This window comes from Drosophila suzukii, assembly GCF_043229965.1.
Source record: "Drosophila suzukii chromosome 2 unlocalized genomic scaffold, CBGP_Dsuzu_IsoJpt1.0 scf_2c, whole genome shotgun sequence".
In the NCBI taxonomy this organism is placed as follows: Eukaryota; Metazoa; Arthropoda; class Insecta; order Diptera; family Drosophilidae; genus Drosophila; species Drosophila suzukii.
This window is the reverse complement of record NW_027255896.1, coordinates 23,716,859-23,739,253: the sequence shown is the minus strand read 5'-3', so window position 1 is coordinate 23,739,253 and position 22,395 is coordinate 23,716,859. Positions and strand designations below refer to the sequence as shown.

Sequence of the window (22,395 nt, the reverse complement as noted above, 5' to 3'; positions counted from 1 at the left end):
TGTCTGGTTATTCTCAAGCATCGTTTCTTGTCCTCCAGGATTTAACTCTTCGGCTTCCGCATTCTCATCGGAATTAGTCCTCCGAATTTACATCCTCCTGCTGGATGGCTAATTGCTCCTCTACTAATGCTAAGTCAGCTTGAGATGCTATGAGGGGAACAGTTTCGGATGTAAAATCAGAGATCCACTGCTCGTTTACTGACACATTATGCTTTCTGTAAAGCTCGGTATTCACTAAGTATCTAATAGCGTCAGCAATGGTCTCTGCCATGAAATCATGTCCATATTCCATTCTTCGCTTGAGGTGGAGCTGTATAACCTCAGCTTCATTAAAAGCTCGTGGGAGGGACGTCACAATATTGCTTACTGGAATTGGAACATTTACAACAGCTCCTTTTATAGCACTCTGACGCTCATTACCTATCGACTCAATAATCATAAATGGAAGGCGAGGTGAAATCAGTCGTTCCTCCAAGGGAGTAAGCCCCCTTAAGCAATGAGGAATTTCTGGGAAAATGGCACCTTTGGGCTTTCTGCCGGCTTTTATATTGCTGTGACAGGTTGCACAGAACTTAAAAGATTCACCAGTGAAAGCAAGCTGGCTTGCATTTTGGTAAATCTCTTCCCTGAACTCGCAATGTTCTTCTAAATAGGCTCTAGAAAGCTTATTTATTTGCTTTGGGAACCACAATCCTTTACAACAAAGGCAAATCTGATCGGGACCAAGCTTCACTTTTCTATTAAAAGTGGCTATAAGAACTTCCAATTCAGTAGGTCTTCTACTGGGCCTATGCTCCTGAGACATAATAAGCCGTATCTCCTGACTTCGGATTGAGTTCCGAAGGTTTTCTGCTTCCCTGTTTCCACTAAGGCTTCTATACTGACTAACTCTTTGACTTATATTTTGAATTGCATCGATGGCTGCTTGTCGAGCAGCTATACGTGCACTTCGTCGAGCCAGTGTATTCCTCGCCTGCTCGACGACCCTGCGATCCCTAAAACTTCTAGCTGTAGCTCTCCTAGCCCTATCCTGCGCTCTTTCCAACAGGCGATCCTGTGTTGATCTAACCTGTGCTCGTTGCAGGGTATTTGCTTCTTGCTCACCCGCACGATACGTAGGATCCAAGCGCCTAATTGACCGACGCCAAGTATCGGCTGCTTGCTCATCCGCACGGAAAGCAGGATCTAAGCGCCTTACCGAGTGGTCAGCAGTATTTTGAGCCTGCTCTGTAGCTCGGACTTGGCTCTTTCGTCGCCTAATTGAACGACGCCGAGTATCGGCTGCTTGCTCAGCCGCACGGAAATCGGGATCTAGGCGCCTTTCCGAGTGGTCAGCAGTATTTTGAACCTGCTCTGTAGCTCGGACTTGGCTATTTCGTCGCCTAATTGAACGACGCCGAGTATCGGCTGCTTGCTCAGCCGCACGGAAATCGGGATCTAGGCGCCTTTCCGAGTGGTCAGCAGTATTTTGAAACTGCTCTGTAGCTCGGACTTGGCTATTTCGTCGCCTAATTGAACGACGCCGAGTATCGGCTGCTTGCTCAGCCGCACGGAAATCGGGATCTAGGCGCCTTTCCGAGTGGTCAGCAGTATTTTGAACCTGCTCTGTAGCTCGGACTTGGCTATTTCGTCGCCTAATTGAACGACGCCGAGTATCGGCTGCTTGCTCAGCCGCACGGAAATCGGGATCTAGGCGCCTTTCCGAGTGGTCAGCAGTATTTTGAAACTGCTCTGTAGCTCGGACTTGGCTATTTCGTCGCCTAATTGAACGACGCCGAGTATCGGCTGCTTGCTCAGCCGCACGGAAATCGGGATCTAGGCGCCTTTCCGAGTGGTCAGCAGTACTTTGAACCTGCTCTGTAGCTCGGACTTGGCTATTTCGTCGCCTAATTGAACGACGCCGAGTATCGGCTGCTTGCTCATCCGCACGGAAATCAGGATCTAAGCGCCTTTCCGAGTGGTCAGCAGTATTTTGAACCTGCTCTGTAGCTCGGACTTGGCTATTTCGTCGCCTAATTGAACGACGCCGAGTATCGGCTGCTTGCTCAGCCGCACGGAAATCGGGATCTAGGCGCCTTTCCGAGTGGTCAGCAGTATTTTGAACCTGCTCTTTAGCTCGGACTTGGCTAGCGCCTTGACCTATGAGACGCAGTATTTAGGCCCTGCTCTGCATCCCTGAACAATTCATTTTCCCTTCGCCTACGCTGAGCTTCGGAATTTTCTACCCTCTCCATCTCTGCATACTCAATGTTTTCCCTATTTGCTCTATTTCTTAGTAATTGATTCCTAGCCCGTTGAGATGCAGTAGGTCTATTTAGTCGAGGCATTTTTATTAAAATATTAAGATATCCCTAATGGAAAATATAGCTTTAATATATAATTAATAAATTCAATTTTATAAAAAAGGTATTAGTAAATTAAATAGCTAAATTAATAGAACTATAAGTGTAAGTCTTTGAAAGACGAAACTTATAACCCTATTACGATTTTATAAGTTAAATACGTATGCTGAAAATATGAAATAACAATAATCAAAGAGAAAGTCTTTAAAAAGACCTAGTCTTAAAATATTATTAAAGTATTAAAAACCTTAATTAAGTGAATAAATAAATAACTTAATTAATAAATAGAATTATAAGTGTTAGTCTTCAAAAAGACTAAAACTTATAGGACTATTAGGTAATAAAAACGTAAATTTATAACAATATAAAAAAAAGCCTTTAAAAAGGCTATTTTCTTATATTTCTATAAATAAGAAAAAAGTGCGAAGCGATTAGAAAATTTAAAGTTGGAAATCGAAAATTTAATCGGAAAAATTTTTTAAAACTACTTTAAAATGAAAAAAGAAAAAAATTAAAAATCAAAAATTTACCAGAAAAAAAATTTTTTTTTACCTGCACGGATTTTCGGTATAATCCGGGATAATCAAAATATCTAGCACACGTCACTGGGTCTGTCCTAATCAGGCGCGCCTTTTCCCTAAATTGTAAATTTAAAGCTTCTTCTTCATTTATTTCAACCCTATCTACATTGCGCTTGAGCAGTACTATCAGCTCTGGCCACCTAGTTTCAGCGGCCGACAGAGTTATAAAGAAAGTTGGCAAACCAAACTGGCGAATCATAGCCATGACTTTCTTCTTTTCTTCTTCCCAGTGAGCAGGAGACGTTCGAATATCTTTAAGAATTCGATATCCATCATCATGGCTAATAAAGTTGCCCATAAAATCTTCATCAAGTACGTTAGCAGCTGTTATAGCGCTGGAAGCGCTGCGCTTACGTAAGCAAGTGTAAATATTGTTTCGAATTTGAATTAATTCCAACTTCTTATAATTGAAGAATAATTTGTCAGTTCTACAACCTCTTCTATCTACGTTTCTAAGCTCAGACCTAACTACGGTTGTATAACTCTCTGAAGATGGTCTCTTGACGCCAGCATATATGCTTGGGAACGCATATTCTTCAGAGTCAGCATCGAGAATCACGTCGAGAGGTCTTTGGCCCTCACCTGGAGCCATTGTAATTCTCGGAATTCCTACATTGTGTGTCTGGTTATTCTCAAGCATCGTTTCTTGTCCTCCAGGATTTAACTCTTCGGCTTCCGCATTCTCATCGGAATTAGTCCTCCGAATTTACATCCTCCTGCTGGATGGCTAATTGCTCCTCTACTAATGCTAAGTCAGCTTGAGATGCTATGAGGGGAACAGTTTCGGATGTAAAATCAGAGATCCACTGCTCGTTTACTGACACATTATGCTTTCTGTAAAGCTCGGTATTCACTAAGTATCTAATAGCGTCAGCAATGGTCTCTGCCATGAAATCATGTCCATATTCCATTCTTCGCTTGAGGTGGAGCTGTATAACCTCAGCTTCATTAAAAGCTCGTGGGAGGGACGTCACAATATTGCTTACTGGAATTGGAACATTTACAACAGCTCCTTTTATAGCACTCTGACGCTCATTACCTATCGACTCAATAATCATAAATGGAAGGCGAGGTGAAATCAGTCGTTCCTCCAAGGGAGTAAGCCCCCTTAAGCAATGAGGAATTTCTGGGAAAATGGCACCTTTGGGCTTTCTGCCGGCTTTTATATTGCTGTGACAGGTTGCACAGAACTTAAAAGATTCACCAGTGAAAGCAAGCTGGCTTGCATTTTGGTAAATCTCTTCCCTGAACTCGCAATGTTCTTCTAAATAGGCTCTAGAAAGCTTATTTATTTGCTTTGGGAACCACAATCCTTTACAACAAAGGCAAATCTGATCGGGAACAAGCTTCACTTTTCTATTAAAAGTGGCTATAAGAACTTCCAATTCAGTAGGTCTTCTACTGGGCCTATGCTCCTGAGACATAATAAGCCGTATCTCCTGACTTCGCATTGAGTTCCGAAGGTTTTCTGCTTCCCTGTTTCCACTAAGGCTTCTATACTGACTAACTCTTTGACTTATATTTTGAATTGCATCGATGGCTGCTTGTCGAGCAGCTATACGTGCACTTCGTCGAGCCAGTGTATTCCTCGCCTGCTCGACGACCCTGCGATCCCTAAAACTTCTAGCTGTAGCTCTCCTAGCCCTATCCTGCGCTCTTTCCAACAGGCGATCCTGTGTTGATCTAACCTGTGCTCGTTGCAGGGTATTTGCTTCTTGCTCACCCGCACGATACGTAGGATCCAAGCGCCTAATTGACCGACGCCAAGTATCGGCTGCTTGCTCATCCGCACGGAAAGCAGGATCTAAGCGCCTTACCGAGTGGTCAGCAGTATTTTGAGCCTGCTGTGTAGCTCGGACTTGGCTATTTCGTCGCCTAATTGAACGAGTATCGGCTGCTTGCTCATCCGCACGGAAATCAGGATCTAAGCGCCTTTCCGAGTGGTCAGCTGTATTTTGAACCTGCTCTGTAGCTCGGACTTGGCTATTTCGTCGCCTAATTGAACGACGCCGAGTATCGGCTGCTTGCTCAGCCGCACGGAAATCGGGATCTAGGCGCCTTTCCGAGTGGTCAGCAGTATTTTGAAACTGCTCTGTAGCTCGGACTTGGCTATTTCGTCGCCTAATTGAACGACGCCGAGTATCGGCTGCTTGCTCAGCCGCACGGAAATCGGGATCTAGGCGCCTTTCCGAGTGGTCAGCAGTATTTTGAACCTGCTCTGTAGCTCGGACTTGGTTATTTCGTCGCCTAATTGAACGACGCCGAGTATCGGCTGCTTGCTCAGCCGCACGGAAATCGGGATCTAGGCGCCTTTCCGAGTGGTCAGCAGTATTTTGAACCTGCTTGTAGCTCGGACTTGGCTATTTCGTCGCCTAATTGAACGACGCCGAGTATCGGCTGCTTGCTCAGCCGCACGGAAATCGGGATCTAGGCGCCTTTCCGAGTGGTCAGCAGTATTTTGAAACTGCTCTGTAGCTCGGACTTGGCTATTTCGTCGCCTAATTGAACGACGCCGAGTATCGGCTGCTTGCTCAGCCGCACGGAAATCGGGATCTAGGCGCCTTTCCGAGTGGTCAGCAGTACTTTGAACCTGCTCTGTAGCTCGGACTTGGCTATTTCGTCGCCTAATTGAACGACGCCGAGTATCGGCTGCTTGCTCATCCGCACGGAAATCAGGATCTAAGCGCCTTTCCGAGTGGTCAGCAGTATTTTGAACCTGCTCTTTAGCTCGGACTTGGCTATTTCGTCGCCTAATTGAACGACGCTGAGTATCGGCTACTTGTTCACCCGCACGAAAGACAGGATCCAAGCGCCTTTCCGAGTGTTCTGCAGTATTTAGAGCCTGCTCTATTGCTCGGACTTGGCTATTTTGTCGCCTTGTAGAACGACGCCGAGTATCAGCTGCTTGCTCAACTGCACGAGTTGTCGGATTCAAGCGCAGACGCAGTATTTAGGCCCTGCTCTGCATCCCTGAACAATTCATTTTCCCTTCGCCTACGCTGAGCTTCGGAATTTTCTACCCTCTCCATCTCTGCATACTCAATGTTTTCCCTATTTGCTCTATTTCTTAGTAATTGATTCCTAGCCCGTTGAGATGCAGTAGGTCTATTTAGTCGAGGCATTTTTATTAAAATATTAAGATATCCCTAATGGAAAATATAGCTTTAATATATAATTAATAAATTCAATTTTATAAAAAAGGTATTAGTAAATTAAATAGCTAAATTAATAGAACTATAAGTGTAAGTCTTTGAAAGACGAAACTTATAACCCTATTACGATTTTATAAGTTAAATACGTATGCTGAAAATATGAAATAATAATAATCAAAGAGAAAGTCTTTAAAAAGACCTAGTCTTAAAATATTATTAAAGTATTAAAAACCTTAATTAAGTGAATAAATAAATAACTTAATTAATAAATAGAATTATAAGTGTTAGTCTTCAAAAAGACTAAAACTTATAGGACTATTAGATAATAAAAACGTAAATTTTTAACAATATAAAAAAAAAGCCTTTAAAAAGGCTATTTTCTTATATTTCTATAAATAAGAAAAAAAGTGCGAAGCGATTAGAAAATTTAAAGTTGAAAATCGAAAATTTAATCAGAAAAAATTTTTAAAACTACTTTAAAATGAAAAAAAAAAAAAATTAAATATCAAAAATTTACCAGAAAAACAATTTTTTTAAAAATTAAAAATCGAAAAATTACTAGGAAAATATTTAAAATATGAAAATTCAAGTGTTTTTTTTTTATTGTTAATAAAATTACTTTAAAAAGGGTACTTAGCAAAGTGCGCAGAACCCGTCATCAGCAAATCGCGGCAGCGACGTCGGCAGAAGCAGCGACAACTCGCGTGCGCGCAAAAACACAAATTTACGATAACTTTTTAGCAAAGGAAAAACACAAATTTAGCTCGGACTTGGCTAACTTCTTAGCAAAGGAAAATTAATTTATTGAGTTTACGTTAAATGGCTTGAAAAGGTTAATTTACGTTAGGAATATCACTTTTAAATTGGAAGACACTTGAAAAATTCGCAAAAATCGCATTCGGCACACGGGCAGTAGATTCGCTTACGATGGTTAGTCGTAGACTAAAGAGATAACAGAAGATTTACAGCGCTGTAAAGTTTTTGCCCGCCAATTTTACGTGCACGGATTTTCGGTCCTTTTCCTCGATATTCTTCTCTTTTGCCGCATAAAAATGCACAAAGAGAGAAAATGCTAGGAGAAAAAAGCCCTCCCTGCCGCGTCCTTTCTATTGTTTTTCCAATTTAAATCTTTCATTATCCTGATCGGAATTTGGTAAATACAACTGGTAGACCAATGAACTGGTGTTCGGGTAGAGCCAAATGGGGAACAAATTAAGTTGTTTATTATTCATTAGAGTAAGTTAGCCGCGCACTGTGCTCTCTCTTAGCGTTGGCAGCGCTTTTCATTCTCATTTTCTTGTCTCGCTTTTGTTTCAGCCTGCGCCAAGGAGAGAGAGCAATACATAAAACAGACTGAAAACATTTTATTAATTATATTTGTTAAGCATCAACAAACAACAAAATAATAGCAATAAGTAAATTGGCCAGAGGACAGAGGGGAAACGGACAGATAGTTTGAATTGCTAAATATTCAATAGAATAAGTTAGCCGCGCACTGTGCTCTCTCTCTTAGCGTTGGCAGCGCTTTTCATTCTCATTTTGTTGTCCCGCTTTTGTTTCAGCTTGCGCCGAGAAAGAGAGAGCAAGACATAACATACTAATAACATTTATATTAATGTACAATGTATGTACATGCCCTGCAGTCCACAATTGAGTTAAGCGCCCAATCATCACGAAGCCGACTGCGACGTCGGTAGAGAAGCCAGCGACGCCGGCAGAGCTGAGCGCAACGGCGGCAAAGCGACGTGCTCTCAGTCGGGTCCGCAAAGAGAACGCACAAAAAGTAATTTTGGGCTCTCCCTCTCTCGCCATGTCTCAGACGGAAAAGTGCGTGTGATGGGAAGGAGGCCCAGCAACTAAAATATATAGACTTTTGTGCACCCTTGCCTTTTGAATAATGCGACATTTGTTCGTAAATGATAAAACAACCATTTAAAATAAAAGGTTTATGTTTTAAAATATTTGTATTTCTTAAACAAATTTATAGGTTTATTAATATTATTTAATAATATGTGAAGTTTTACGAATATATTTTTATAAACCGATTTGCATAGTCGGATATGTCTATAAATACCCTGCTTTTATGTGCAAGATGCATAGACCAAACGGGACATGCCAAAAAAACAGAGCACCAACGGATTAGCGGAACCGTTGTTGTTGTTGCTTGTTGTTTTTCTGGAAGGCACGCGACTTTTTTCGTCTTTTTCACTTGGGTTTACTTATGTGAAGGAGTTAGAATTGCACGCAATTAAGGTAGTTAAATAAAATAAACCAGTGGTTTAAAAGTGATACCTATACGATTCCCAGGTAAGTCTGTCGCAGACCAATATTTATTTAATCAGTGGGAGTAAAAACAAGTTAAAGTATATTGAAAAAATGGAAAATTGAAGACTCCCAAAAAAACACGTGGCGGAAAAAAATAGCTGTGAAAAATATTAATTTTTGACGTGAAAAACAACAAACGATGCATATAAATAAATTTGAAAATCTTATTGAGTGCTAAGTTCCTAGGGACCAAAAATAAGAGATGTTTGTTTTTATAACTTATGATTTTTTGTATTAATAACATTAAAACACAATTTTTATTTTTGTGTAAGTAAACGAACATGGCTATTTAAATAAAAATCTCAAACATCTCTAATTTTCCGTCCCTGGAAAAGTGGTATTTTTTCCGCATCTGCAAAATAAATAAATAATTTAATAAATAATAAAAAAAATACATAAATAATTTTATACAACAAAATAAAATAAATCAAGTGACCGAAAACAAAAGTTTGCAAATTTCTTCTCGATATTTTTTTAATTTTCTTATATTCTATAAAAAAATGGAAGGCTAAGTCGTTCCATCTTAAGCATATTATCCGAGGAACTTGTTCTGTCCCACAACTTGGATGGGGGCAAAACAAGAAGAGGCTCAGACTACCCAAATTTCGCCCGTGCCTTATTAAGTAAGTTTTTGTTGAGGCTGAAAACTATTGTTTGTAAGTTTAATTTTTAAAAACCTTCTGGGATTTTTACATTGAATGCCATAGATAACATTTCTTTTATTATAAATAAATCTTACAAATAACGATTACTTTCGGTCACTCGATTTTATTCTCGTCTTGTTTTATTTTTAAAACTAATTTTTTTCTAATACTAGATGCAATCGCCCTGGTGGATCCCTCGGAGCCTCCCGAAAAGGCGCTGCAGAAGGCAATGCGGTGCGTTAAAAACTTGAGTTGTACCAAAAAAAAGGCAACGCCGGCACCAGATGCTGAGAAGGAGGTGCCAGCGACCCCGATAACACCGGAAATTTTAAAACAAACAAAAAAAAATAAAAATTACAACTGAAATTTTATTTGCTGCTAAGCGCTCAACGTGTGCTGAATGTGCGCTTTTTCGCTGCTTGAATGAGCGCTCAACGTGTGCTGAATGTGCACTTTTTCGCTGCTTGAATGAGCGCTCAACATGTGCTGAATGTGTGCTTTTTCCGCTGCTTAATCGAGCGCTCAACATGTGCTGAACGTGTGCTTTTTCTGCTGCTCAAAAAAGCGCACAAAAGGGTGCTCAAAAAAGCGCTCAATGCGTGCTATTTTATGAGAACTGATGAACCCTAGGACATGCCTATGTTAATTTAAGCACTTAGTTCCATACAAATTGTGCGCTCATTGAGCGCTCAGTGATGAGCTTTTTGCAGTGATTGAGTGCTCAATAAGCGCTGAATGGTACTGCAGGGTGTAAACAACCTCTAGGCGTATTGTGTATATAATGCACATAGCTTAAAAGAGTTTATTCGCCGCGCATTTTAGTTTGCAACTATTTACATACATGCAAACAAACATATGTAAATATATGTCATTATCTGGCTCTAACATCATTGCATTCCCTAACTTCTTGGGATGTTTGTAGGCGTTGGAGTGGGCGTGGCAAAGATTTTATGGGACAGTCTATAGGTATTGGCTAAAACAGTGCATATGCATATCTGATAAAAGAGATAACAAAACGATTTACAAATCTGTAAAGTTTTTCGCGACAATTTTACGTGCTCGGAATTTCGGTCCTTTTACTCCAATCTTCCTTCTCATTTGGCTCATGTGAATGCACTGCGGTAAGAGAAAATGCAAAGAGCGAAAAGCACTCCCTCGCGCGCCCATACCATTGTTTTTCAGGCACTTAAATCTTATATTAACCTAATCGGAATTAGGTAGACCAATAAATTGGTGTGGGGTAGAGAACATGGAAGTCTAAAGCGACGAGCATAACATAAAATAGATTGAAAACATTTATATTTATGTATGTTTTCTTACCATGAACAATTTTAAAGCCTATAATGTATTCTTCAATTTAAATGTTTGCGTTAGTTGTTCAATAAAATGTTTGGTCAAATAGATTGGTTTGAAAAAGTTCTGGTCGCTGCTTAATTCAGTTTGCAACTATTTACTTACAAATATGTACATTGTCTGACTGACGTCTGACGTCATTGCTTTTCTCAACTCCTTGGGCGGTTTGTGGGCGTTGGAGTGAACTGGCTATATTGTTTGACAATCAAAGGCATTGATTAAACATACAAACAACATAAATAAACATACATATCTTTTAAAAGACAACAGAAATATTTACAGCGCTGTAAAGTTTTAGACCTCCAATTTAACGTGCACGGATTTCGGTCTTTTTCCGCCAAATATACTTCTCTTTTGGCGCATAAAAATGCACTAAGAAGGAAAAAAATGCAAAGAGCAAAAGCCCTCCCTCCCGCGCCCATGCTGTTGCTTTTCACCAATTTAAATCTAACAATAATCAGAATTAGGTAATTGAAATTAATAGACCAATGAATTGGTGTTAGGGTAGAGAACAGGAGTAAATTGTTAATTATTCAATAGAATAAGTTAGCCGCGCACTGTACGCTCTTATCGTTGGCAGCGCTTTACGTTCTCTTTTTTTTTTGTCCTGCTCTCTCTTAGCGTTGGCAGCGCTGTAACTGTCACTGTTTTTTTTGACCAGCATTTGTTACAGCCTGCGCCAAGAAAGAGAGAGCAAAACATAAAATAGAATAAAAACATTTGTATTAATATATGTTTGTTCAACATAAGCAATCAACAAAATTACAGCAATAAGTAAAGTGGTTAGAGGACAGAGGGAAAAAAGGACAATTTGTTTATTTTTTTGATCATTATTTAATTGAATAAGTTAGCCGCGCACTTTGATCTCTCTCCCTTGCTCTCATTTTTCGGCTCTGCTTTTGTTTCAGCCATCGCCAAGAATGAGAAAGCAACACATAAAATATACACAAAATAACATTTATATTTACATATGTATGCTTGCTAAGCACAGACAATTTTAAGGCACATTCTGTATATTTAAATATAAGTGCTTGCACTAGTTATTAAATAAAGTATTTGGTTGAATAGCTTTGTTTGAAAAAGTTATATTCACCGCGGATATTAGTTTGCAATTTTTTACGTCCACACACATGCATAAATACATATGTATACATATGTATTTATGCATGTGTGTGGACGTAAAAAATTGCAATCTAATATCCGCGGCAAATTGAATTCTTTCAAACAAAGCTATTCAACCAAATATTTTGAAATACAGAATGTGCCTTATAATTGTGTATGTTTAGCAAGCATACATAAATATAAATGTTTTTTGTCTATTTTATGTGTTGCTTTCTCATTCTTGGCGCTGGATGAAACATAAGCAGAGCCGAGAAATGAGAGCAAGGGAGAGAGAACAAAGTGCGCGGCTAACTTATTTTAAAGTTTGTTATCTGAGTAACGGGTATCTGATAGTCGAGGTACTCGACTATAGCGTTCTTCCTTGTTTTGTTTATTTTCAATACCTTTAACAATAATGGGGAACTGTACTTTAATTCTTTTCACCTCATCCGTAAGAAGGTGTGTAGAGAGTAATTTAAAGAGAACGTCCTGAAGCCGTTGAATATTTTCTTCTAATCGCTCTATATACCTAGTATAAATAACTTTAGAATAGTCCTCGAAGGCTGATTTTAAAAAATTCGCACTTTCAGAGACATCTGCTTGAAGGTTTGCTTCTAATGTAAATATTTTGCTTTTTATAATATCTCAAGCTGTTTAAATCAATATCCGTTTTCTCTGGTCGATTTAAGATATATTTTTTTAGACTTGAACCGCTTCCTCCTCCTCCTCCTCCGGACGACGAGGAATTCGAGCACGAAGGGCTTTCACCAAATATATTAATCTGATTCATTTTATTATATTTGTCTCTCTAGGCTCTTCCACAATGGATATAATTTCGTTTTTGTGATTGGTGTTTCCAGCACTCTCGGATGCTAATAGTAATCGCAATCCTCCTTGGAATAAGATTTTGTTGCTGTTGCTGCTGCTGCTGTTTGTGTTGTAAGCAAACCTTTACCAATAAGTTGTGTTTTCGGTTTGAAAAGATGTTTTATAATATGCTGATATTTAAAGGACTTAGACCCCTTAACTTGAGAACTATTCTGATATTTTCGTTTGTGTGCGTTAGTAGTAGGATCATACGGGAGCTGGCTCACTAGGTAATAACTCATGTCAAAAAAGGGGGTGGGGGTGACCCTAATTAGTCACGCATGGTTGCGCACAGGTTTTTTAATGACCTAATTAGCATGATTAGGAAAAGGGGGTGGTGGTGGTGGCGACCCTAATTAGTCACTTAATGAGGTTAGAAAGGGGTGTGTAGGAGTGTGAGAGAGGTGTGTTTTGTCATGTCTTGTTTTGTCTTGTCTTTTTCTCACCCTAAAGGTGTGTCTGTGTGTGTGGGGTGCAATTGAGATGTGTAGGATTTTGTGGTTGTTTAGAGTGATCTTTACTCGAATTGGGTGTGTAGGAGTGTAAGAGGGGTGTTTTGTCATGCGTATGAATTTGTGATTGCTTGTGTGTGAGGGGCTGCAAATGTCATGTGTAGGATTTTGTGGTTGTTTAGAGTGTTTTAACCCGAATAGGGTGTGTAGGAGTGTAATGGTTGCACACAGGTCACTTAAAGTATGTTGCTTCTAACTTGTATTAAGTTAAGGGAAGGGTAATCTGAAATGTTTCAATTCTATAGTGGAGGTGGTGGTTCCTAACAGAATATACACAAAAACAAATGAGATCGTTTATTTAGTTAAATACGTTTTTATTTAGATAGGTGTGTTTTGTCATGTCTTGTTTTGTCTTGGCGGCGTGTTTTGTCATGCGTAATTTGTAAAACTATATTTAGGCGGAGGAGGAGGAGGAGGGGAAGTTGTTTTATTATGCGTGGGCGTTTCGTTGATTCAATTAGGGTTGTAGATGACTTCTGTTAGTGTAACCTGTCTACGGTCTTGTGGTCAAAAGGTGTTGGTTTGAGGCATATTAGACCGCATGCTAAGTGTAGGAGGAGAATAGGAGGGGAAGTTTTTTTATTATGCGTGGGCGTTTTGTTGATTCAATTAGGGTTGTAGATGACTTCTGTTAGTGTAACCTGTCTACGGTCTTGTGGTCAAATGGTGTTGGTTTGAGGGATATTAGACCGCATACTTTTGTGGTGTGAAACAAGCGTGAGTTCGATATCCTCCCCCTGGTTAGCGAGCATTAGATGGGAAAGTCAGCGTAGGAGTGTAAGAGGGTGGTGGTGGTGGTGGTTTTCCTAACAGAATATACACGAAAACAAATGAGATCGTTTATTTAGTGAAATACGTTTTTATTTAATCATATTCACGTTAAATTAGTTTCCATTGAGTTTTTAAAATAAATTAATGTATCATTCCATCTTCTTCCTTCTTTTCAACATGCATACACCTGCAAGTGTCAGGTCCAACTGTTACGTACGCCCTTCCCCATACCAAGATTAACCCCGGCAAAACAACTGCCGTAATGACTAACCACACTGCGATTGATAAAAGCAAAACAGCAAAAACAATTCGACAACTCATGGGTGTCGCGTGGCCAGAACAACGACCACGATCGACCTGCTCGTAACCGTAATCCAGTAAGGTGGCAAAGTGCACCCGCCGGCCATTGACTCCTAAAATAGGGGAAATGGAGAAACAGTACCCCTAGGTGGGAACACCTAGTTAATTCATCCAATATGGGGGCTAGCGAAAGCTCTAGTCCGGTATAAAAGACCCCAGCCAAATGGAGAAAGACAGAAATTGTTCTGATCTCTCCATGACGGTGGTCTAGAAGTGCAACTCCCGTCAGCACAGACCACGACTGGAAGAAGGCTGGTGTCCAGAAGGATGTCTTGACGTTTCCCTAGGATCAACTTCACCCAGGAGAAAGTCCCGATAACCGGTCCTGCGATCGACCACAATCTGGAGGAAGTCAACCAGCAAAATCCCGAAGGACGAAAATAACTAGTGAACCAAGTGAATGGCCTAAAGACCCCAAGATGGGCGGCGAAACTTCCAAAGTGGCCGACAGCACCGCCAATGTGATTAATCACGTAGAGATCGTTGACCACAGGGACGATATTCAAGATGTCAACAGGACCCTGAAGCTCATAGCTGGACTACTACTGGTTATAGTGATCCTTAAAGTGGTCAAGATGTACAAGCGCTCTGTTCAGAGACGCCGCGACCAACATCACACCCTGGAGAAAGTGGTGACCCATATTGGAGCATGAGCCGAACCGATACAGTGAAGTGAAACCACAAAAAGACAATAAAAGCAGCAAAAAGACAATAGAAAACAATAAAATAATAATAAATAAATTGCACTTCAATATTATGAACAAAAAGTGAATCGCCCAGAAACAATCACAAACAATTTGCGAGTACATGCATTTCTGAATGCAAGTGTAAACAGAACCCCCAATTACATACGCTGAACAAGAAATTGGAGCTGCACCGACCAGCCCAGCCCGAGCATTGGAACTGACGTGTGCCTCAGTGGAACTCGCATACGATGCATACATACATACATATCTATACAGCGATAGTGTTATTTTTTTTGTGTAACATAATTTTTGTGTTTTGTTTTTGTAAACCGCCTTCAAGTCTTGCACGTATATATGTATATAAACCAATTATAAAATCTCCCAAAGCCCAGGATCCGGAGCGTCGAGATCTCATCGCCCAGGATTAAAAAGAGGGTAAGTTTGTCGGAACACGGTTCCTTTTCTCATACATACATATATATATATATATATATCCGTGCACCATGATTACATCAGAAGCTTTAGCAAAAACAATAGACACTGATCCACAATTTAACGTAAGAATTTTATACTTGTTATCAAAAGCGACCCTACCAATAACAGTGAATGAATTGGAATACTTATATATTGAGACCTTCCGTCTAGATTTTTCTCCACTTGCCCACTGTAATAAGACCGAAAAAGCTATCATTATCTCTACCGTTCCAACGGTCATTGTTCTTTCCCGTCTGGATAAGAATTTGTTTTTGGGCAATGTTAATACTTTCCTAGTTAAGACAAAGAATTAATCTGTTAGGAATACATGTAATAATATATAATATCCACATATAATAATTGTTTTATATATATAATCATTTAGATATACTTTTTCTTTTTATACCTTTTTTATACATAATAATTAAATGTTAATTTTTCAGCGGCGAGTATCAGCCTTGTAATTGTATGACAATTGCAAGAGCCCTCTGAGCGACGTTTGCAGTCGTGAATAGTCAGCATTTTGCTGATGTGTGCACCTTCACAGGTGGTCAAATCGATACTCTCCGCTAATACAATAATTGTCAATTAATTTAATCCCTATATGAATTAACCAATATTATGTTATTCAACACCGGCACACGCCGACATAAATATTATTTAATAAATTTATAATGTGAAAAAGAATTCAAAACCATGGCGTGTTAGAACTATAACAAAGGGGGTGTGCTGACGCGAGGAGTGAAGTAGGTCAAGAACAATGACATAACTTTCGACGGACAACCTTGACAATAGGGGATCGTATTGCGCGGCCCGCGACGATCCATTGGCACACGAATGTGTGAAGGGGAGGGAATATGGCCAACACACAGCCCGATCGTATTGCGATCAAGCGACAGCTAAGCTTGTTGGGCAGTGTGGACTGATGACTGACGAACTTGATGACTATTATTATTTTTCCAGGCACTTTTAATATTTATTCTCGTTATGTTGGAGAGGAGAGAGGCTTACCAAGATCCCACGACCCAAATACGACGTAGCTTATGCCGGCAAATGGTGCCTGAACATCGGACGCCTCTCCCTCGGCCCAAGTCCTTGTCAGGACTCGGGCACTAATATGCCCACGTAACAGAAGAGCAGGAGCGCAAGCATTACGGTAACGCATTTAGCAGTTGCGATGCGGGTCTACTGTTCGTTTGTCGATCCAGGACAGAATGGGGGTGGGGGAACTGACAGGAAACGCAAAGCCGACGCCCTACAACGTACTAGGCATTGGTCCGGTCGTTTGCTTGGTTCGAGTCTTTGCTGTTTCCCTTGACATATTTGGGCGGTGGACGATTTTTAGTTTCTCTGGCCGACGCCCCACAACGTATTAGGCTAGTTGGTCAGGTCGTTTGCTTGGTTCGAGTCCAGAGAAATAGGAGATGGTTGTGGAGCCCGAGAATGATCGGTCAAACAACTTGTTTTCCGACGACTGGCGGGAGGGGGTTTTTGGACAGATTCCTTATCTAGACACAGCCATTCCGTTTGGAACATTTGGGATGTCTAGAAAAAGGGAAAGTAAGGGCATGTTAGCTTAGCGGAACCGCGTTGTGTAGAAGCGGCTAACACCCCTAGTTAGGGAAATTTATTTTATTTTTGTTTGGGGCTTACATATCGGACGGTTCTTGACCGAAGAGAAACTTGAGAAGCAGAGGGAAGCACCCCCAGTTTATAAACATTTTTATTGTCGACTTATTCAGCGGATACGTCGCTGACCGGGTGTTTTGAAAAGAATCACGTGAACCTTTTATACCAAAACGCAAAAAAAAAAAAACAAGTGAAGACAAATTTTAGTGCGCGTATTAATCCGCACAAAGTGACAATCTATAAAAAGAAAGCGGAGGCCTTTAAAGAAGGTCCAATCGTATAAATGAAGGGGGCCAAGAAGAAGGTCTTATTCCAACCCAGCACCGGAAGAGTGACCCGAGCAACAACGCGCGGAGACAATCACCAACCCCGCAGTGCAAGCGCGCCAAGGCTAGGAGATTCACCTGAAAGAGAGCCGTGGGAGCGCGCACAGGATCAGCCAGGACAGGTAGATACCCTGTCTGAAGAAAACAACCTGGACCAATATTCTGAAATGGAAGGAGCCGCCGGAGGGGAGAATCTACCCCTAGGACCACCGAAAGGAAGATCAAGTATGCTTCCCCAATTTCAGAGGCACGAGGAGGACAACTTAGAGGCTGCCGAGCGACGTGAACAAAGATTGATGGAGCTCTTGAGGCAAAGCAATGAAATGCAGCGTGGAATGAGTGCCCAGATAGAAGCGCTAAAAGCCCAGATAACAGAAATGCAGTCTCCGACAGCCAGGAGACCCGAACAGAAGGGACTGCCTTCGCCGCCCCGTACTGTCCCGAATCCAACGGACAGTTTTTTGAGATACCAAGAGACCCCGCCTCTGGAACCGGTAACACAGGACATGCTCAATAGCCAGATGCACCGGCTAAGAACACCCAGGCGGATGGACACCCCATCACACAGGCAGTTCAGAACAAACGAGAGGGAGTCGAGTCACCAACTGCATCCAGAGATCGATCGGAACTCATCATTCCAAGGACCGCGACCAAAAGATGTCAGATTGGACAGATGGAACGTAAAGTTCGATGGAAGCGGACGCGGCATGACAGTTAAGAGTTTCCTATTCCGCGTGGACCGACTACAAGAATTGTATGACCTCAGCCGTCAACAAGTCTTTCGTGAATTCCATCTTCTGCTGGCAGGTGCAGCCACGAAATGGTATTGGCAGCTTATGGAAGACAAGGCAGAGGATTACGACTTTGACTACTACTCATTGACCCAAGAAATGAGACGGGCATTTTCCACAACCGGAAGTGACCTTATGAAAGTCAAAGAATTGATGGAACGCAAGCAAGGGCCACACGAAACCTTTAGCGATTATGTCTCGGATATGCATAACCTGCATTTCAAGCTCAAGCACAAAATCGCTGAAGATGAATTCGTGGAGCTCTTAAAGGATAACATGAACTCCCAGATGGGGGGATTACTACTAACATCCCCAATTACCTCATTAGCGGAGCTCAAAAGAGAGGGTCTCAGAGTTGATCGCTGGCTGAGAAACACAGGAAGGAACATGCGCAGCCGAGCTGCAATTAACGAAATAGAGGAATTCCAGACACTGGAGGACTTGCCGGACGCGGTCACGGTGGAAGAATACAACCGGCAGCGGAAAGATGCGCGAGGGCGTTACGAGGATGGACAAGGATGCCGAGGCCCATTACACGCGCTGGTGTGTTATAAGTGTGGCAAAGGAGCAGACTTCTACAGGAAGCATCCTTCGAAGGAAGAATCCTGCCCGATCAAATTCCATGATGCCACCTGCAGGTTCTGCGAGAAAGTCGGGACGGATGCAGATGCTAACCCAGCGGCTTTTGCGCGGAGTCCGTCAGGCAAGACCGGGACAGCCGGGCGGACCAGGACCAACCCTTTCCGGTAAACGCACGGAAGCACAACCAAATCTCCCCTCATAAGAGCCTAGAACAACGAGAGAGGGAGTACGAACATGCTCGTGAACGTATCTTCAATGGCTCGGAAGATGCAGACAGCAAGACACGGACAACGCGAAAAATACTAAGATTATATGATGCCCGAGCAGACTACCGCCGGCTCAAGCAAAAGGTGGTGGACACAGTAGTGAGCGTGCAAAATGACAACCGTTTCTTTGCTAAAACGAAGGTCGATGGAGAAGAGATACTCGCATTACTGGACACAGGCGCCAGTGCGAACTGTATTGGCAGAGGAGCACACGCTTTCTTGGAAAACCGGACGCGGCCGATAAGGAAGCTAAGCGAAGAATGCGTACGCACAGCAAGCGGTGGTGAGACCCAAGTAACCGGAGCCATAACGTTACCCGTGGAATGGGAAGGAGAAACCAAGGACCTAGAGTTTTTGATAGTGCCAGGTCTGACACAACGATTTTATTTCGGAATTAATTTCTGGGATACGTTCGGCCTCACATTCACAGCCGTTGAAACAACTCCGGATTTCGACCTTATGACCGGCGACCTAGACATGAACAATACGCTCAAGCCAGAGACCGCCTATACCCCACATCAGCTTACCCCAGAACAACATTGTAAGCTGCAGCAAGTGATAGACACATACCCGTCTTGTCTAGAAAAAGGATTAGGAAAGACCAGTTTAGAGCAACATATAATTGAAGTGACCAACGAGGACTTACCAATCAAGCAGTGACATTACCCGATATCCCCAGCCAAACAGAAGCTGGTGTACGCCGAGCTAGATCGCATGTTAGGTCTAGGCGTTATCGAAGAAAGCAATAGTAGCTGGAGTTCACCGGTAACACTGGTGCAAAAAGGGCCGAAAAATCGCCTCTGCCTCGATGCGCGTAAAGTAAATTCCCGGACGATCAAAGATGCGTATCCACTACCACATATCGAGGGTCTGTTGAGTCGACTACAGGAAACGTATTACATTTCCGCAATTGATTTAAAAGACGCCTTTTGGCAAATACCTCTCGAAACCAAAAGCAGAGAGAAAACCGCGTTTACAGTGCCCGGCACTCCACTGTATCAGTTTACAGTCATGCCGTTCGGCTTGTGCAATGCCGCGCAGCGAATGTGCCGACTAATGAATAAAGTTATACCAGCGGCGCTACGCGATAATGTATTTGTGTATCTGGATGACTTACTGGTCTGTTCACCTACATTTGAAGCCCACATGGATATGTTGAGCCAGGTCAGTGCCTGCTTACAGCGGGCAGAGCTAACGATAAATGTAGACAAAAGCAAGTTTTGCTACAGCCAGGCAAGATATTTAGGATATGTAGTTGGGGGAGGATGCATCCGAACGGATGACACGAAAATACAATCGATACAGGAATTTCCCCAGCCTAGCTCCGCCAAACAAATGCGGAGGTTCCTGGGAATGACAGGCTGGTACAGGAGGTTCATCCAAAATTACGCCCAGACAGCGGCACCGCTTCACGACTGCTTGAAGAAAGCCCGCATAAAGAAATTTGAATTGTCAGAAGAGGCAATTAAGGCGTTTGAACTTTTGAAAACCAGCATGGCAACAGCACCGGTACTCGTCACACCGGATTTTAAGAAACCATTTACCATCCAATGTGATGCCTCGACCACTGGAGTGGGGGGAGTTTTGTTCCAAACAGATGACGAGGGCGGAGAACATCCAATCGCCTATATGTCAGCCAAATTGAACAAAGCACAGCGGAATTACAGCATAACCGAGTTGGAGTGCTATGCCGCTATCCTCAGCATTACCAAATTCCGTGCCTACGTAGATGGGATGCCCTTCAAAGTGATCACTGACCACGCTAGCCTAAAATGGCTGATGAGTCAGAAAGACTTATCAGGCAGGCTTGCGCGATGAAGTCTGAAGCTACAAGCGTTCGACTTCACCATAGAACACAGGAAAGGATCACTAAATGTAGTCCCAGATGCTCTCTCACGAGTTCATATGGACGAGCTACAGAAGGCCGGTGCGGAAGAACTGGACATACACATCAACCTCGATTCGACAGCGTTCCAGTCAGCGGATTATGTCAACCTAATGCAGGCGGTGGACGAAAATTTAGGTAAAAGTCCAGACCTTCAAACATCAGAAGGCTAAGTATATAAACGGATGGGATTCTGCCTAAACGACGCTGTGGATGAAGCCCGAGCATGGAAGCTCTGTGTTCCCGCCGAGCTGCGTCCTGATTTAGTCTGGAAAGCACATCATGCCATAACCGCAGGGCATGGGGGGTTGCACAAATCACTAGCCAAATTGAGACAGTTTTACTATTGGCCAGGCATGGCTGTAGACGTCCAAAAAGTAGTGAAGGAATGCGAGGTCTGTAAGATCACCAAGACCGCCAACAAAAATGACCGGCCACCCATGGGAGAACAGCGGGTTACGGAGCGGGCTGGCCAAAGGTTGTTCATCGACTTTATGGGACCATACCCGAGGACCAAAGCTCGGAACTCGGTGATTTTCGTATGCCTAGACCATTTCTCCAAATTTGTCTGGCTACAGCCGATGAGACATGCAGTAGCTGCAGAAGTCATCAAATTCCTTGAGACCAAAATTTTCCATCAATTTGGAGTCCCCGAGTTTGTACACTCAGACAACGGCAAACAGTTTGTGTCTCAAATTTTTGGCGAGCTAATGACCCGCTACGGTATTCGACACGTAAAGACTGGACTTTACTCCCCGCAAGCGAACGCGGCGGAGAGGGTAAACCGATCTGTACTCAAAATTTTGCGAGCGACAATTGCCACCGATCAGCGAAATTGGGATACCCAACTAAATCGAATAGAGTGTGCCCTTAGGAATGGCCTACACGAATCAATAGGCATGGAACCATATTACGCAATGTTCGGCACGCGGATGGTTACCCATGGAACAGCCTACCCGATCCTACGGAAACTAGGGGGAATACAGGCAGGAGATCCACAGATAAGTCTCCCAGACAAAATGGAACTTATCCGACAAAAAGTGACCCAAGGATTAAACCGAACTCATGAACGCGCAGAAAAGGCATATAACATCCGTAGCAAGCTCGTAGAGTTTTCCGTAGGACAAGTTGTCTATAGGAAAAACTACAAGCAGAGTAACAAAGCTGACGGATATAATGCCAAGCTGGGCCCGAATCGAATTCGCTGTGTTGTACTCCAGCGTAAGGGCAAAGCGCTATATGAGCTGGGCAATGCAGTAGGAAAAAGTGTCGGGGTATTCCATGCTAAAGACCTGTATGTCGCCTAAACCTCTGAACGTAATCCGACGACTCCAAAAGGCGACAAACTCAGAACTGCGAGATTGCACTACTTGATAGAAGCTCCCGATCACATGATGGGTAGAACAGTCATCAGAACTGCCCCAGTTCTGCTATAAAAGCCACAACCAGGGACCGACCAGTCACCAGACATGATGCAGTCCTCCAACAGCTATAACCAAGCCATCCGAGCTGCCCGCCGGCTTCGTCGGCTACAGGCTAGGTATGGGGACCAGGCATCATATCTGGCGCTCCTCGTCGAGTGGATGAACGGGCTTTGCCATGCCATCCACTTCAACGAGGATCATATCCAGCAATGCTGGATACACCGATACCAGTCAGAAGATGAAGAACTGGCATCCAAAATCGAGCAAGAGATCCGGCACCGGAGCCGAGATCAGGAAGAGGACCAGAACCAGTTGCTCCGAGTC

The 22,395-nt window shown here is 42.5% G+C and overlaps 2 protein-coding genes across 2 annotated transcripts; both read right to left on the bottom strand.

Annotated features, from left to right (window-relative positions):
- Window positions 1–73: 73 nt before the first annotated feature.
- LOC139354367 (trichohyalin-like) lies at window positions 74–2,234 on the bottom strand. Its single transcript, XM_070998590.1, has 3 exons — window positions 2,204–2,234; window positions 1,105–2,139; window positions 74–147 (listed from the first exon to the last, which is right to left on the bottom strand). The coding sequence occupies exons 1-3, from the start codon at window positions 2,232–2,234 to the stop codon at window positions 74–76; spliced, it is 1,140 nt and encodes a 379-aa protein (XP_070854691.1).
- A 2,991-nt stretch (window positions 2,235–5,225) lies between these two features.
- Window positions 5,226–5,952, bottom strand: LOC139354366 (golgin subfamily A member 1-like). The gene is made up of 2 exons (XM_070998589.1): window positions 5,922–5,952; window positions 5,226–5,836 (listed from the first exon to the last, which is right to left on the bottom strand). Exons 1-2 carry the CDS (start codon window positions 5,950–5,952, stop codon window positions 5,226–5,228), a joined length of 642 nt encoding a protein of 213 aa, XP_070854690.1.
- Window positions 5,953–22,395: the final 16,443 nt, after the last annotated feature.

Bases quoted from the DNA above. Each gene is read 5' to 3' on its own strand.
- LOC139354367 (XM_070998590.1), bottom strand. From the start codon at position 2,234: ATGGAGAGGGTAGAAAATTCCGAAGCTCAGC. The intron at 2,140-2,203 runs GTAGGCGAAGGG...TGCGTCTCATAG, and splicing joins AGAAAATTCCGAAGCTCAGC to GTCAAGGCGCTAGCCAAGTC. The intron at 148-1,104 runs GTGAGCAAGAAG...TTCCCCTCATAG, and splicing joins GGATCCTACGTATCGTGCGG to CATCTCAAGCTGACTTAGCA.
- LOC139354366 (XM_070998589.1), bottom strand. From the start codon at position 5,952: ATGGAGAGGGTAGAAAATTCCGAAGCTCAGC. The intron at 5,837-5,921 runs GTAGGCGAAGGG...CAACTCGTGCAG, and splicing joins AGAAAATTCCGAAGCTCAGC to TTGAGCAAGCAGCTGATACT.